Raw genomic sequence first — 18,195 nt, forward strand, 5'->3', positions numbered from 1 at the left:
TCACACTCATACCCATTACACATTGCATTTGCCCTTCCTGATTATAATTCAATAAATACTTAAAATCATTGTGCAAAATACAACTGTGCAAAACATCAGTAACAGAGGACCTGTCCGTTACAAGAAGATAGCCAATCTACAAGCCCACAATGCATCACATCAATTGAATTAATAATCTGAATCTACAAAATAACTTTCCAATAATTGTAGTGTAAAGTACAATAGTACAATATTCGTAAAAAGTACAATATTTGCCTCTTAGATGTAGATGAGTAGAAGCATAAAGTAGGGATGTTGGATATTATTGGCCTCTCGATATTATCGGCCGATATTAGCATAAAAATGTAATATCAGAAAATATCGGTATTGGTTTTTGGGAAAAAAAACTATACCGGTTAACTTGTAATAAGTTACAGGAGTTCTTACTGTATGGTGTGTGTGTGTGATAAGAAATGTGAGTTTACCATAATCACAGTGATCCTTAATCATATTCCATCATATTCAAGGTCTTTTGGAGAGAAATCAAATTAGAGCACTGCAGAGGGCAGGTGTGTGTGTGTGTGTGTGTGTGTGTGTGTGTGTGTGTGTGTGTGTGTGTGTGTGTGTGTGTGTGTGTGCGTGTGCGTGTGCGTGTGCGTGTGTGTGTGTGTGTGTCTCTGTGTCCAGCTGACGCTCGTTAATGTTATAGGCATCAAAGCAATTATGCTTCTGCACTGTCATATAGGCCAACATCTAATCTAAGATTAGGACTCATTTAAATGACCACCAGCATTGAAAACCTAACAACATCACTGTATTTTATTGTCTCCGCCAGGCCGTAGGGCATGGCGAGAGAGTATGTTTTGCACCCCGTCCGTCCGTCCGTCCGTCTGTCCGTCTGTCCGTCTGTCCATCTGTGGACAGCTAATCTCTGGCACAGTTGGCTTGTTTGCAGCGAAACTGTGCAAACACACTCCCTGGATGCCAATTCAGAACCTCTGCCCCATATTTTTCACATGGGCCTGTTATAGCGCCACCAGGAGGCAGCTTTTTGCAAAACACATTTTTTGAGAGTACTCCTACTGATTTCGTCCAAACATCACGCAAATCGGTACACAGTATCTCTATAGTCATTAAACAAAACGGGTGTTTCAGATTTTTCATATTCCATCCGGATTGGCTAAAAATGGCTTCCAAAGTTTGCAGGAGTGCTCCGTTTTGAACAAAATGCCACAAAAAATGGTGGCGCTATAAGGCCGATTCGTGTTATTACCTATAACTGCACCGATCTGTGTACAACTTTGTACGTGCACTCCCTAGAGGCCAAGGAAAAACCTTTGCCCTGCATTTTCCACATCTGCCTTATATAGCGCCACCAGGAGGCCGACTTATACAAAACAGTTTTTGGGGTATTACTCCTTCAGATTTTATCAAAATTGCACACAAATCGGTAGACATGATCTCTATAGTCATGTGATCAAGAAGGATCTGTTAGATTTTCATATTCCATCCTGATTGGCTAAGATTGACATCTAAAGTTTGCAGGAGTGACCCGTTTTGAACAAAATGTTGCAAATCATGAACGCAGCGTCCATTTGCGGTGAAACTTTGCACGCACATTTGGCGTGACCACAAATGCCACCCTTTCAACATTGCCCTATTATAGCGCCACCAGGAGGCTGATTTTTGTAAAACTATGTTTTTAAATATTACTCCTACAAACATCACGCAAATCAGTACAAACTAGAAAAAGTGCTCCTCGGAGCACAGGTCTCCGCCAGGTCAGGTACGTTATTCTGGCCTCCTGGTGGCGCTATAATAGGCCAATGTGAAAAGGGTGCCATTTATTCTTAGGTCTTTCACGGCAATCAGACTGCATTCATGATTTGAGGCATTTTGTTCCAAAAATGTGTTTTGCTAAATTAGACCTGCTGGTGGCGCTATAACAGGCCAATGTGAAAAGGGTGGCATTTCTTCCTCGGCCTAGTGGGAATGTGTGTGTGAAATTTCACGGAAATCGCAAGCTGCATGCATAGTTTGAGGCATTTTGTTCAAAACGGACCAATCCTGCAAACTTTGGAAGCCAACCATAGGCAATCAGGATGGAATATGGGAAATCGGACAGATAAGTGTTGATCACATGACTATAGAGATACTGTGTACCGATTTGCATGATATTTGGATAAAATCTGTAGGAGTAATGTAAAAAAATGTGTTTTGCACAAATCGGCCTCCTGGTGGCGCTATAACAGGCCCATGTGAAAAAATTGGGGCAGAGGTTCTGAATTGGCATCCAGGGAGTGTGTGTGCACAGTTTCGGAGCGAACGGACCAACGGTGCCGGAGATTAGCTGGTAACACACAGACAGGACACACACACGGACACACGGACACACGGACGGAAGGACGGACGGAGGGTAAAACATACTCTCTCGCCATGCCTTTCGGCCTGGCGGAGACAATTATGTCTTTAGTTAAGTGATCAAGACGGATGCGTCCGATCCGCCTGATTTTTCACATTCCAGCCTGATTGGCGAATTCCGAACATTGCTGCCCCACACTAACCTACCTGGCCTGGCGGAGACCTGTGCTCCAAGGAGCACTTTTTCTAGTTAGATATTATATTGACATTATAGCTAGTTTATCTTATTAGATATGTGATGTTGTTACCTGAGAGTTAGTTGACTTTCGGTGAAAAGGCCTGCATATTGGTATCGGTTGATATCGGTATTGGAAATTAGGAGTTGGACAATATCGGAATATCGGATATCGGCAAAAAAGTCAATATCGAACATCCCTAGCATAAAGTAAAGTACAAGTACCTCAGTATTGTACATACGTATGTACTTGAGTACATGTACAACTGCTTGCTCAAGGAAGAGGAGTAAATGCTTCATTCATGCTCTGTCGTACAATGCGTTTTGCTTTTTGCTATTTTCGGCATGCTATGCCGTCCTATGACAAAGTATATAAATCAGTGGTTCTCACTGACCACTTAAGTGGTCACTTAAGTGGTCAGATGGGTGGGTCGCCTGCCTTTTCAGAGCATGTTTATTTTGATGATCAATAAATCGATTGTGTTCCGGCTTGGATCAATGGAACTAACGTAGAATGCTTTAAGCTCCTATTTAGCGATATTACGATTAAAAGCTCACTATTCAAGGTTCTAAAGAAACATAATTTGATAATTTTCTTTTAATATTAATGCTATATCATCAATCATTTCTTAGTTTCTTTGCCAGTTATTAGGGGGCCCACTTGCGATATCCGCCCAGTCCACCAGTGAGCCCCGGCCCACAGGTTGAGAACCGCTGGTATAAATCACGCTTTAGCGACAGATGCTGGTCACCGAATACAGCCTAGCGTATAAAACCATGCCACAATGTCTTCAATTATCCAAATATTCCACAGGGAAAAAAGGTACGTTCTCCGTCAATACTGGAATGATTCAAGTTACAGTGTTCCAGTTATAGTAATACAGTAGAATTACTGTAAAGTAACAAACAAAAAAAAATACAGTAGAATTATTGCAAAGTCAATAAAAGTTGGAATAAAAGTCAATGCGTGTCTGAAACTTGCGCTGTAAGAAATGCATGAGGCACTCAGTTACAGAACAGGACAGTGCATTACAGCACACAGTACAGTAATATAATCTATTTGTGGATTCCAGCACCGTGTGCTGGTGTCAGAAGAGCAGTTTCTACACCTCGACAAAGAGCAAGAGATCTGCAACGCGGTGTGGGTAGCAAACAACAACACAATCACTAGGATTTCTGACCGCAGAGGAACCTGGACCAGGGAAATAAGAGAGAAACAAGAGGACAGGTCTTACAAAAACAATCCCAAAAGAAGGGACTGTTATGTGTGCTGCCTGCCACCCACAAGGGGGGAGCAGTAAAATAAGACCTGAGGCCGATCCTACTACAGCTGCCTTCTAAATCAGTAGTTCTCAAACTTTTTTTCGCAATTCAAAGTTATTCAACAATTTTCAAACACTTTGACAATTTTTTAAAAATCTTTCAAAAATAGCAGATGTACAAGCTTGCAGCGCAACACAGATGCTTTCCAGGTTTTAATGGGTTAATATGGCACCAAAATCTGTTTAACCACTTGGACTCTATACATCAGCTACAAAGCCAATCCACAAGCTCACAACGCGCCGATCGGCTATTTCCAAAACATCTTGAAACGTTTTAACACCACAAATCTTGTATGGGGGTCCCTGGCAACAAAAGCATGTCAGCTGGGGGTCCGTGGCCAAATACACATATTCATTTGGGGGTCCTCGACATGAAAATGTTTGAGAAACAACTGGTTTAAAAAACTATAGGAGGGAAGCCCAAATAAGCAACTACACTTTCTACACTAGAAACAAGGCCAAGGAAAACACAACCCGCAACTAAAAGACTCTACAGCGGAAATCGCTTATAAGCGGACATGGCAACACTGGCAACTGCCTGCTCAAGGAAGAGGAGCAATGGTTACTAAAGTATATGCTGTGTTGTACATCAAAAGAGCAGCTCTACAAGCTCTGCAAATATTAGCAAATATTGCTGTTACACCCAAAGAGATCCAGAATGAAAACTCTCTAAGAGATGATGAAAAGACAGATAGGTACAGGTAAAGCAGTGGTGCGCACTACACTTAGTATCATAATAGTATAATAGTAATAGTATACAATATTATTGTGCACTATAACTTTCCTTCATTAGGTAGGTAGGTAGGTACTTTATTAATTCCAGTGGGGAAATTAATGTGTATTTATGGCCTGTATTGATGCATGTATGCATACAGTATACTTATTGAAGTTGCAGAGAAACACACAGAACATTTTTACTTTGCTGTAACTGTATGCTTTTTACAGTAAAACCTATTTGGTATTTTGTTTATTGTATTAAAGAGAATAATGGAGCTGGGGAGGAAGTGCAATCCCTCACGCGCTTGTGTTTGTGGACCAGGCTGGTTTCAATCTGGCCAAAGGCAGTATAGACTGGATGAAATGTTCTAGGCCACCGAGTCACAGTGGAGGATGTGCCGGGCCAAATCTTGTGCTGCAATAATATCTGACAATGCTGCAAGTACGCATTATTCTCAATATCAGCCCAGGCAACACCCAGAAACTCCTGATGTTCTCGGGCACCCGCTACATAGATCTGAGAGAGAATGAGAGAGGTTTGGTAACTGTGTGGGATAGAGGCATGAATTAGCCACTTACTACACATGCCAGCACCTGGGGTCCTTCCATTTCTAAACAACAACAGTGGACGCAAAGGCAGCTAGAGAAGTGAGAGTGAGAGTGAGAAACCAAACAAAAAAAGAAGGGCGTGGGAGTGATTTGGTGAAGTCAAGTCGACGAGTCAAGTCCTGGATATGTCATTATGCAAAAGTTGCGATGTGATAAACTGATGGAAGACGAAGAGCTTGGTCACCTTCAGTGAGAGTGACAGTGATGAGTGAAATTGTTTGGAGTACCAAGTACTTATCCATAATATGGATAAGTACTTGGTACTCCAAGCAATTTCATATAGATTCCATTTCCCCCAGTACAGTTAGAACGGCCTCCATAGGTTCGAGTCCACGAAAAAAGAAGAAAGTCTATATAAGATAATATCATTAATTTGGTTGGATGACGGATGAATGATGAATGTGTACAGTACATGCAGATTATAGGGTGACGAAAAAGCCCATCTGTGTATATTTAGTGAAGGATTATGTAAGCTTCTTCCACCAGGAAATTATTGCTGTCCACCACCAAAGGAAGCTAATGTTGTTTCTTCCTTCTTTTCTGCACGGAGGTCAGATGTCTGCAATGGATGCTGCTGGCGATGTCATCACAGCAGAACATTGCAGCTATCGGGGATGGTTGCATCATGCAAGAAGACCCCCCCCCCCCGCCCCCGTTGCAACGCAATGGAAAATAGTGTAATAGGTGTAATATCGATGAAAATCTGTGCTACATTGGAGTCTTCAGTGTAGCACTCCATCTTTGCTGTGTGTAAGCAAGTAATAACTATGTCGGAGCGAACACGGGAGTCTATTCCCGTTACAATGCACTAGACCCCGGGGAATGAGCCACACCTACCATCAGCTCCCAGTATACAATTTGCCGCACCCAAGCTGTGCTACCCATACTCTGAGTTGGCGGTGCGCGGGATCGAACCCATGACCTTGTGGTCCAGAGGCTCTACCGACTGAGCTACCCGGTCACTGTGTTATGCCTGATTTATACTTAGTTGGCCGCCAAAAGTGTATTCGACCTACAAGTTAACAACGCGCCATGCTGCAACACCTTGTGAGCTTGTAAATCGGCTATTTTCGGTGCATGACACGATGCACAACCAAGAGTATAAAGGACTGTTCACGTCAAGCACAACAACTAAACTGATAATAGGCTCTATGCACAGCAGCCATATTCGAAAGAAATTGGGGCTCTTCCTTACTTTCTTCATAGGTGTTACCAATGATACTAATGAAGGCTCTGTTCGATTTAGTATAGCTCAGTGGTTCTTAAACTTTTTTTTAATTTCAAGGACCCCATAACTCTGAGAGTGTACAAACCCGAAGGGTTCATTTGGAACCCCCTCAAGGAACCATGAGGGTCCGTGGACCCCAATTTGAGACCCACTGGTGTAGCAGTGTTTCTAGTGAGCCGATATGAACAATATCAGCACCCCTGACTTTGTTTGACCAGAGTGAAACAGAGCCTTCATTAATATCATTGGTACTGTAACACCTATGAAGGAAGTAAGGAAGGGAGGAGGCCCAATTGCTTTCCAATATGGCTGCTGCGCGTATAGCCTATTATGTGAGCGTCCACACTGACGAACGATAACGTTCTGCAAACAGTGGCACAAATACACACGTTGTGCAGTCCAGCTGTGTCAGAGCCCTCACACGGAGGCAGAGAGAGTGATGAAGAAACAGAGCAACAGAGAGAAAGAGTTGGGGGGGAGGGGAGCAGAGAGAGATCTGCCTCTGTGGTGGTGAAAGACACATGTAATAACATATGGATGGCTAAAATAATTATGAGGACGTGAGATTATGTTTAGGCTACCTATGAGAGGTAATGCCGGCTAGCCTACCAGCTAGTGTTAGCTATATTCCCATAAAAAAAACTCAAACACAAAATGGACCGACAGCCTAGTAGACGGCAGTCACAAACTACTGCAGAATTCTCTTCACGGCTTCAACATGTACATTTCTATCCCTTTATCTCATTCGCTCGATCTCTTTCTGTCCCTCTCTCTCTCTTTCCCCCACACACGCTCGCAGACGCACACATTAGAGATGACAGCCGTCGGCGGTCTATACATTGACAACAATAGCCTACACATTTATTTCACAAAATGCCGACTCAAAAGATTGATGCATTGTTTATTCAGACTAGACCTATTCATTTAGGGTAAATTGATTTCAATCTGTTGTCGCCACTTTAAGGTCAGCGCTGACTCGCGTCTCAACCTTTTTCTCGAGACGTAAAAAGCATCGTATTTTTTTCCCATTCAAAATGCTGTCTGTCTTTAATGGCGGTGGGTCAGGTCAGCTCGGGTTATGAAAATAGCATTGTGTTTGCGCGATCAGAAATACCTTGGAGGAGAAATTGAAGAGAAGCCGGGAACGGTTCAAGACTATACCTCTGCTGCCGACTCAACAACAACAACAACGCTCCCACAGTCTGTGTCTGTGCATACCTTTCATAGAGAACAGCCAGGTGGAATGATGGCACGACATTTACGCCTTGAGCAGGCTGTGTAGAATAAGGCATTATTTTTGTATTGACATATTTTTGTATTGTGCAGTGTAGGTTTTTTTCTTCAGTTTACTGTGGTGTCAGACAGTTAACGTAAATACAAAATACGATGAGAATTTCCATGGAAATGTGAGTGCAATGTATAAGGTAAAACCTTGTACTGTTGACATCGGCATCTGAATATTATTTAGTTTGATACACATTGGCTAGACTGGACTGTGGATTATAAAGAGTATTTCCATCATCCCCCTGGCATATTGACGAAAACATCGAAATATCATATTGGCTTTAATCAATATTGTTGATAAATTCCAAAGGAACTTTTACATTTTGATCCCTTTTACTTTTTGAGTCTTAGTTTGTGAAGCATGCGTTAAATGTTTTGGTCGTGACCTTCTGCAGGTGAGCAAAGGTGTTGTCCCTAGAGCACTATGGAGCTTTGAGAGCTGCAAGAAGGTTAACACGGTTTCAAGAAATGAGTCGAAGCAATTAAGGAAAAACTGTAATCCAAGAGACAAGGAGATTCAGCAAACACAAATACACACACGCGCACACACACACACACACACACACACACACACACACACACACACACACACACACACACACACACACACACACACACACTGCATACCGTATATACTGTGAGTGTATTATACAGGATAGATAGATAGATAGATAGATAGATAGATAGATAGATAGATAGATAGATAGATAGATAGATAGATAGATAGATAGATAGATAGATAGATAGATAGATAAAATGAATGCCGAAGACACAGCATAGTACAGTCAGAGAGAGACAGAGAAAGAGAGAAAGAGAGAGAGAGAGAGAGAGAGAGAGAGAGAGAGAGACAAAGAGAGAGAGAGAGAGACAGAGAGACAAAGAGAGAGAGAGAGAGACAGAGAGAGACCAGTAATACAGTAATACAGACAGCGAGAAAACGATTAAAAAGGAGACAAAAAAAGGAGAAAGAAAGAAGAGGAGGAGAGTGGGAGGTGTGTGGGCTCTGACCCTTACTGGCCCCATCAGGCCCTCGCAGGACGGTGCACTCCTCGATCTGGCCGAAGGTCTCGAACAGCCGGCGCACGTCCTCCTCGCTCTGCTGCTTGCCAAGCATCCCCACAAACAGCTTCCTGTCTTCTGGAGGGAAACCGGGGGGAGGGGAGGAGAGGAAGGGGTTGGTGGGGTGGGGTGGGGCGGGGATGGGGTGGGATGGGGATGGGGATGTGGGGACGGGACGGGGGGTGGGGGGGGGCAGAAGAAGGAGAGAGAGAGAGAAACACAGACAAATGCTACAGCTGATGGCACCGTTCTGCTGAGCTGTGTGTGAGGCAAACCTGCACAACTATAACTCCAAACCTCTGCCTTTTATCAGCAGTCTGCCGCGCCTTACGGAGCCTAATATACGCTGTCGTCGTTGTTGTTGTTTTTTTGTTTTTGTTGTCGGCGCACGCCGCTGTCGCTGCCGCTGTTGATCTCGCCGTTTGCTGCCTCCGCCGTTGTTTTTGTTGTTACTGTACGGTGTGCGTGTTGTTCCGCCCCCACCCTTCCAATCCCAGAGCCATCCGACCGTTACGAGAGAGAGAGAGAGAGAGAGAGAGAGAAAGAGAGAGAGAGAGAGCGAGAGAGAGCGCGAGAGAGAGAGAGAGAGAGAGAGTCATCTGTGGGCTGTCCTAGTCGCTGGATGCGAGGACAGCATTTGATACAGATGTTGTAGGTGCCTACGGTATACGGACGGTGTTGGAGCACAGTGGGTGTCAGGTGGAGAAGGAAAAGACAGACTGAAGCATCAGCACAGAGGTGGAGCTGGAACTATGGCTGCTGATGCTGCGGCTGCTGCTTTAATTTGTACTCAAGTCAGAGCAAAAGTAGGTCTGCTAGACCGACAATTCTCAACCTGTGGGCTGGGGGCCACTGGCGGGCCGTGAGAATATTGCAAGTGGGCCCCCAAATAATTGTCAAAACACTAAGATTTTATTGATAATATAACTTCAATATTAAAACATGTATGTATCTATTGTTAAGTCCAAGTAATCTAAACTAAAGTTTACATTTACCATCATTAAGATGTTTTGTGTGCACCTCCAAGAACTGAAAAGGCCTTACAAATAACTTGACGAGTCATTAGCCAGACCCAAAGTGCAAGCGGGTTTCTTTTGTCATCCTATAAACACTGATGTGTGTTTGACTGTAAATGCCAAAATGTTTCATGATCCGAAGAACGCCCCTTCAAGACATTATACCACACCCCACTCTGTCTATCTGACTGACTCTCTCTCATAGAAACCAGCACATTCTCTCATCGTCCACCTCTACAAGTTTGTCGACTAAAACTACGAACTACGAAAAATGTTCGTCGACAACCTTTTGTTCACTGATGAAAACTAAAGTAGAAACTAAAACTATGACTAAATATATTGACAATTTCGCCAACAAATACAAACTAGATGAAAATGGTAGGGAGGGAAGTCAAAAAACATTTCAGATGACTAAAATATTGAATTTTATTTAAAACAAACTATGACTAAAACTACATAAAAATTTGCTGTCAAAATTAACACTGACTGTTTTGTCCAAAAACAAAAAAACTAAACATTTTCCTCTGGCTGTTATTTTTTTACCATTCTCTCACATGCACAACACAGCAACTTGTGTTAAATTGTCACCAGTATCCCCCCTATACACTTTGTTGTATGTTAAACAGCTGAAAAATAGCAAACTCACAATGTGTCGTGTTTTGATGTGTTGTGAGATTATCTGCTATTTTCGCAGAATGCCTATATATTATGACATGCCCAGAATAGGGATGCTATGGATTCATGTGGTTAATTCTCGGTTTCCTGTAAAGTTGGTAAGCTACTGTAAGACTTCAAGGCCTTCCCTTGTTGTAGAGTCACCCTGGATAAGGGAGTCAGCTACCCATGAAGTCAAACACCACTTCAGTAGAAAATACTTGATGTATGTCTTCAACACGTGAATACAATTGAAGACCCATCTCCAGGTCATTAAAAACACACAACAGAACTGTGTGTAATAATCAGCGATGATATCACGTTTTGTGATAGACCACGCCCATTTGTTTGCCAATGGGCATGCCAAGTTAATCAGTTCTTCCTTGCTCCATGATATAGGTCTACTTTGTATACGATGCTAGAGACAGACTGACAGCCAGATGACCAAACAGATGGAAGTGGGAGAAAACATAATCCTCTGTACAACTCCAATGTACACAGGCCAGGGGGAGTAACTGATTTAAACATATATAGAGAGGATCATCAAGGATCCCATTCACCCCAGCAATGGACTGTTCACTCTTAGCCTGGGATCCAGCCTGCTTCGCTACGTTCGGCGGACTTTTTTTTCTCTCTTCGCTTCTCAGTCTGGAATGCACCCCATTGACTCGTTTTGCAGAACTACACTGGAACTACATATGTTACGTTAAGCAACGTCGTTGCTGATTGGATGTTGTTCAAACGAATGACGAATCACAACAATCACACTGTTTTTTTTTGTCCCGCCCCGCACCACAGACCAATCAGAAGCCACGGCACGATTCGAGACGTTTGGCATGTCCCGCCTCCCTTGGAGATAGGAGGCATTCCAGACTGAGAAGCGAAGAGAGAAAAAAAAGTCAGCCGAACGTAGTGAAGCAGGCTGGATACCAGGCTAGTTCACTCTACCATCCGACAAGGTACTTAAAGGGTTAGTTCAGATTTTTTGAGTATTTTCTGTAGGAAATACTTACCATTAATGTAGTGGTTGAAAAGCTATTAATTGATTGCCCGAGTCCCGTGGTCAGAGTTATGGTCCGGTTCTGATAAATATGAAGTAGTTCCGGTAGATTAGTAGATTTGGTGGGGGCCGATCATTAAAAATAAATTAATTAAAAAAACTAGCGTCATTTGTATTGCTGACTTATTTCTACCATATAGAGCAAGTTTCGTTCAATTTTGACCCCTCTGTCACATGGTACTAATGTTTGTGTCCAGAATCACTGCGCCGCGGCAGCCTACTCACGCACAAAATGTATGACACAAAAAATAGTACCATGTGACAGAGGGGTCGAAATTGAACGAAACTTGCTCTATATGGTAGAAATAGGTCAGCAATACAAATGACGCTATTTTTTTTAATTAATTAATTTTTAATGATCGGCCCCCACCAAATCTACTAATCTACCGGAACTACTTCATATTTATCAGAACCGGACCATAACTCTGACCACGGGACTCGAGCAATCAATTAATAGCTTTGCAACCACTACATTAATGGTAAGTATTTCCTACAGAAAATACTCAAAAAATCTGAACTAACCCTTTAAAGCAATCTACTGCAGCTGGCTCAGGGTCAGCATCTAGCCTCAGGCCATAAGACTTCTTAACTCAAAACAGTGATATTCACAGCAAAGCCCATGACTCCCTTACTCCCATGCACCCTCACACACTGGCACACTTTGTGCATTCAGTAGCATACTGTAAAGTTCACTTTATCTCAAATACATTTATGACACACTTATCTCCACACAGTTCAGTATTACAGTTCTGTACTAAATCAAACTATAAGAATCAGATGAGGACAGCCTGGAACAAGGTATATGTAGGCTAATGTGCATCTATTCGGGATTGCTTGACAGGCAAACATTTGAGAGCCTCTTCATCTTCAGTAAAAAAAAAGATGTGAGTCTAGCAGTCACAGAAGCAGTATTATCAGGAACACATCAACAGTCACTGTTTTCCTCCAAAACATTTATCTTTCATCACCAGCTAAAGTCATCACCAGCCAAGTCTAACACAATGCTACTGTAATATAGGCTGAATCCTGTGAAATTCAGGGTCCCTTAGGGTTTCTCTCAGGTCAGTAAGCCGGTTGCCTCTCCTAACCCTAGCTAATTGCAGGGAAATTACAAAACTTACCCTGGATGCACTCTAATGGACAGCTTCACCCTATGCGATCTCTGCAATGTCACTGCAGTTCGCCCAGGCTCCAGATGGGGGGCGGTGTGGGGCTAGATGTATGGACTCCATACCACTAAACTTTGGCCAGTCACAAAACAGGATCTATCCAATTAATCTTCCAGGTGCCCTGGCATTAGACAGAACATTCATCTTCCGTACAACTTCTACATTATGCATCGCCCTATTCCGGTGTGTTGTGGAATGAAATGGCTACTAGCAAGAGCCCATCCCCAGAACTGATGGAAAGTGGCAGGAAAGAGAAGGGGAGTTTATTGGAAATGACACTGTTGATCTTCAGTGTGAGTCATTTGGACTGCGGCAGGGAGCGGACAGCAAGGAGCGGAGGACAGGGAGTGGGGGATGGGGATGGGTGGTGGGGGATGCGGGGATGGGGAGTATCACCTGGTCCTCGACAGATGCGACGCCTCCTGTACCTGCCAGGCCCCATTAGACGCAGACCGTTCTAAAAATAAAAACGCCGGGGCTTCTTTTTTCCACAGCGGTGGCAGGGGAGATCGCATCCCGTTCCATTCCTGTAACAGTTCAAATGAGACACGTGCCGACTCCCCGCTTGGCCACGCAAATGAGCACCTGCATAATCAATAAGGCCGAAGCCAAGCCGCACTCCACTCCCGGCTTCCACTGCTGCTGCTGCTGCTGCTGCTACGCTAACAGGCCTTCATGTGTAAGTAAGCAGAAGTCCGCCCCCCGCTACCTCCCGCCTCGACGCACCCGCGGTCACGCCTCACACGGACGCATCTCTCAAAACGTCCGCCAGCCCGGGTTCTACCGCTCATTATCGCTCGTGCCCTTGCAGCGGTAGACCTGGAGGTGAACGAGAGCCCAGAGGAGAGCCGGGCAGACTCAGGCACATGTTCTGCAGACTGGTGTTTTTTGATGGAGACGCCGCAGACAGAAAACTGGACCGTATGTCAGCGGGGAGCCGTGTAGCCATAAGCCAGCCCCCCAAACAGGTGTTACGCAGAAATGAGCCTGACCCCTGCTCGTGGCGGCAGAGGTGAGACACGAGGCGAGCCTTGCAGCACACCCAAGGCACACCTGACTTGGCTTTGATTGCCCCCTTCGTCTTGCCACGTTTTCACCGAGGTGTCACTGCTACAACTTTAACAGGCGGAACACACTTTTACGGCCCCCCCGTGGCATGTTAATGTTTTGGGACAAAAGTCTCATCTCGGTACCGGGGACCCGAGAAGATCTAACGGCAGCTTTACAAGGATAATTAACAAGCCATGAGCGAGGTAATGAACTTTCCAAATGCGCTGGCAAACGCAAAAATAAATTACACCCTGGTGGAAGCGTTAAAGAAAGTGCGAGTGCACTTCGGAGCCTTCCTTTAGGGAGGGCCGCGGTAAAGAAATTGAATTTGGAGGCTGCTATCTTTTCATTGCCTGACCTGCCTGAGCTTCTCTCTCAGCCGGCTGACCACATGCCCCGGCCAGAGATTGCTATTAATTAGTCCACTCTGCACCTGTCTCCAAAGTCGGCTCTTATTGGATTTTGCGAGTTCTCCTCTCATCTTCTATGGCCACTTTGGCAAGCCACTTTAAAGCAAGCATTTTATGAATATGAATAAATAACTTGTAATGCACCGGCCTCTGCACAAGAAGACATCTCACGTTCAATCGAGAAAGAGTTCCTCCATTAAAAGAGAGAATGGAAAATGGGGGTGGGGGGTTGGGGGGGATCAATGGCTACTGTGTTAAAGCACAATCATACATTTGCATTAAGAGGGGTGAAGACTTTTCCAGGGAGCAGACTTAGTATAGTGGTATAACGGAACACTTTGCGCTGACAGTCTGACCTCTCCTCGCACTTATCTGTGGTTGAGAGGGGGCTCATCTCATCCCTCTGACAGAGCTGAGCCAAGCAGCTGGAGAACAGTTGAGCTCTGCACCGCTCTGAAGAGACCACTGTAATCGCCACTTTCCCACTAACCCGACCGCTTTACGTTCAAGGCGGTTCTCAGAGAGCGAGAGAGAGAGAGAGAGAGAGAGAGAGAGAGAGAGAGAGAGAGATGTGATAATGGGTTCACGCACATGTTCGTACATGTGTTTTTTATAGGTTATGTTACAGAGACAAAACTCCCTATATCCTTTAATGTCCTCATAATCCTGAACTTCTGTCATGTTGGATGAGTTATTAATTAACTGGTAGATATACATAAATCACACTATTCAAAAAGGTGTGTGTGTGTGTGTGTGTGTGTGTGTGTGTGTGTGTGTGTGTGTGTGTGTGTGTGTGAGCGTGCGTGTGAGTGTGCGTGCATGTGGGACTTGGTATTGCCCATTGGGTATACAACCTCACGATACGATATCCAACACGATACAGAGGCCACAATATGATAAAGTATTGTATCATGATACACGTTGATTTAGACCTTGTCCTTCTGAATTTACTACAGGAGCTCTTCTTTATTATTCTCTATAACAGCCACACAAACACACTTCTAAAAGAGAGATCTGAAATGTTTGTACTCCCTGGCCTTTTCTTTTGTATTTTTAGCCTTTTGTTGCAACTCATATGTGAGTCTCAGACACACACACACACAAACACACACACACACACACACACACACACACACACACACACACACACACACACACACACACACACACACACACACACACACACACACACATACACTCCTAACACATTTCCTGCCATCTATGTATCCCGTCTATGTATCGATACATGTTTTGGCAAGGACTACAATACGATATATTGCGGTATCGATTTTTAGCACAGCCCGTGTGTGTGTGTGTACTTTTTTTTTTTAACCAAGTCTTTGGAATGACCAACAGTGCTTTACCTGGGAGTGTAGTTCTGAAATGTATGTATGTCAGTGCTCGACCAAACCTTGGCCATGAATGTGATGAATAACATTTTCAAAATCGATTCTAAAAGAGATTGGCAACCAGTGTAAGAATGCTAGGATAGGAGAAAAATATGGTCAAATGTTTTGGAGCCAGTTAAAAGCCGAGCTGCAGCGTTCTGTAGAAGATGCTGGAATGACTTTTAGGTTAGACCAGCCTGACCAAAATCGTCGAAGCCTGCAGAAATAAAAGCATCAACAATTTTCTTCAGATCAGAGATTTTTGTTATTCAGGTGATAAAAGGGGGATTGGATAAGCTTCTTTGCATGTTGTAATTGTAGTAATTAAAGACTTCTGAAGCCAAACGATCGCACTGTTTAGTGGTAAAGACCTACTGTATATTTACACCGTTATTTAGTGCACATTTTCCTCTACAGCTGTTGTTTTTGAGAATGCTCATGCATGAGTGAGTACACCCAGACCTCAGCCTGTAAACAAAGAAGTGGGGGAGATTGTGTTCTTCTCGAGCAGAGCATGTACTAAATAATGGTGTAAATATTCAGTAGGTCTTTTCCACTCGCAGAGCAATTGTGTGGCAAGAAAAATAATATATTCTTACATCTTATATAAGAGTACATAAGATTAGAATTATTTCTATTTGGTTTTGCAACGTGTTGAAGCAATAATAAACAAAAACAAAGTCATAATCAAGAATAGCACCATGCTGAAGGAGCTGTATGAAGTATTGTTGTGGTCATGTTTTGTGCTTTTTTATGAACTGGTGACCTGTAGACAGACATATGACATCATTCTTATATATCTTTGAACTATTCCTTTAACAATGTCTGTGATGTCATACCTTGTGAACAAAATTAGCACGCACACACACACACACACACACACACATACACACACACACACACACACACACACACACACACACACACACACACACACACACACACACACACACACACACACACACACACACACACACACACACACACACACACACTCTTTTGTCTCTCCCCATCACCTTCACTGAAGGTATGCAGATTAATTGTGTGGAAAATGCCTCCATGTCAGCCTCCAACCATGTCCAAACTGAGGTGGCATGTGGACAGCCCCGTTTTATCAATGCAAATAATAAAAAAAAGAGATCAAAAAAGTTATCAAAACACAACTGACATCTGACAATTGCTTGTCTCGGGAAGCCTTTTCATTTCAGCGCGGTATATTAAAAATTAATGGCTTTCGCACACACGCCATATGCTGTCAAGATTGATGCCTCGCTCTCTCTCTGGAATAAAGTGCTACTTTCCGTTGCAGGCTTGCAGTGTGTGTGTGTGTGTGTGTGTGTGTATAGATCACTTTTTCCATTGCCTGTTCGATTCTTTTCCGTCGCTTTCTCCGTTCCCTCTCTTTCCTTTTCTCACTCTCCTCCTCTCAGGAGGCGAAAGAATGACTTCCTGTGAAGTCGACTTCACAAAAGTTCCGGCTTTTGTTTGCCAATAAAGTGGATATTCTCTTGAAAAGAATTATTCTCGCACTCCTTTGTCGGCGGTAAACATGTTTTTTATTTTTATTATTTTTTTCCGTGTATGATTTTATCGCTCACAGCCCTGCCGGCTGTGACGGGTGGGAAGGCTCGGTATAGTAGTAAGTGCTCGGGAAGCACGGACAGCTGCATCCAACGATAAAAGATTCCTGCTAGGCCGCTGGGTGCATTTCAAATGCAGAGTAATGTTCCAGGCAGCACAACAGAGGAGTGCTGGTGCTGATGGCCTCATTAGAGGAGCCTGACGCTGGCACACTGCTGCCTGGGAGGCTGCACTACACGGCGGTGGTCCCTGGCACCGCACATACAGGCACCGTGTGACACACACACAAACACACCGTATAGCTCTGTGACTACAAAATATCAGCCGCATCTTCCTAACATTTTTTTCTTTTTTTTTTTTTTTGCATTATGCATTATGTCTCAGCTGTCTCGAGGCGTGAAAACCATATGCTGTTTCGGTGGACATATGCCATTTGGTGGGACGCTTTTATTTATTTTTTTCCCCCCTCCCTGATGCGTGTTGCAGTACCAGGAGTTCATGGATTTTTTTACCATGGGTGATCCCAGGGGAAATCAGCGCTCTATCCTTGGAAGTGTTATTGCTTTAATGCTCTCTACCATTGCGCTGTACACTGAAGGACCCTTCCTTAATCTGTTTTTCCCTCTCATGCACGTCCCTGTCCCGTGTCGTTCAGTGGGTAAGGCGTGGTGTGAGACTACCAGGGTTAAACATATGGTACGACGGGAAGTATCCTAATGGTGCTGTGAGGCACTAGAGATAAAAGCCCGCACCAACTGCATATGGTATCTCTCTGTCATGACTGGGAGGAGAGGGGTGCCTGACACTGTAGGTGAACCTAAAGATGTTATGGTTTGTATCAGTGTTCAACAGGTCAGGAAATAACAGTTGCTCCTAATGTGTAGTTAATGAGGACAGCTCATGGTGGGGAAGGAAGGTACAGCCATGCCAGTGCCAATCTGGGAACCCATAGTAGAAAACAAGGAAAAAACAGCACCCTTTGCTGTTTTTTTCATTTGAATTTGACTCTCTGCGGACCTCTCAATAGAATGTGGATAACAGGATGTTGGCCGTTAGGTCCGCCCTCAGCCTTC

At 43.9% G+C, this 18,195-nt stretch overlaps 1 protein-coding gene across 20 annotated transcripts in view; it reads right to left on the minus strand.

The window, feature by feature from the left end:
• celf6 (CUGBP Elav-like family member 6) overlaps positions 1–18,195 on the minus strand; it is a gene marked incomplete at both ends in the record, with an annotated part of 262,587 nt that overhangs the window by 65,272 nt on the left and 179,120 nt on the right. For 10 of the 20 annotated variants that reach the window (XM_084073316.1, XM_084073331.1, XM_084073326.1 and 7 more), the window contains one exon: positions 8,744–8,872. In XM_084073316.1, the coding sequence (XP_083929442.1) occupies positions 8,744–8,872 (129 nt within the window). The remainder of the gene's footprint in view (positions 1–8,743; positions 8,873–18,195) is intronic. The other 10 variants (XM_084073327.1, XM_084073323.1, XM_084073318.1 and 7 more) reach the window with 1 other exon arrangement.

This window comes from Gymnoscopelus microlampas, assembly GCF_963454915.1.
Source record: "Gymnoscopelus microlampas genome assembly, chromosome: 1".
Taxonomy (NCBI): domain Eukaryota; kingdom Metazoa; phylum Chordata; class Actinopteri; order Myctophiformes; family Myctophidae; genus Gymnoscopelus; species Gymnoscopelus microlampas.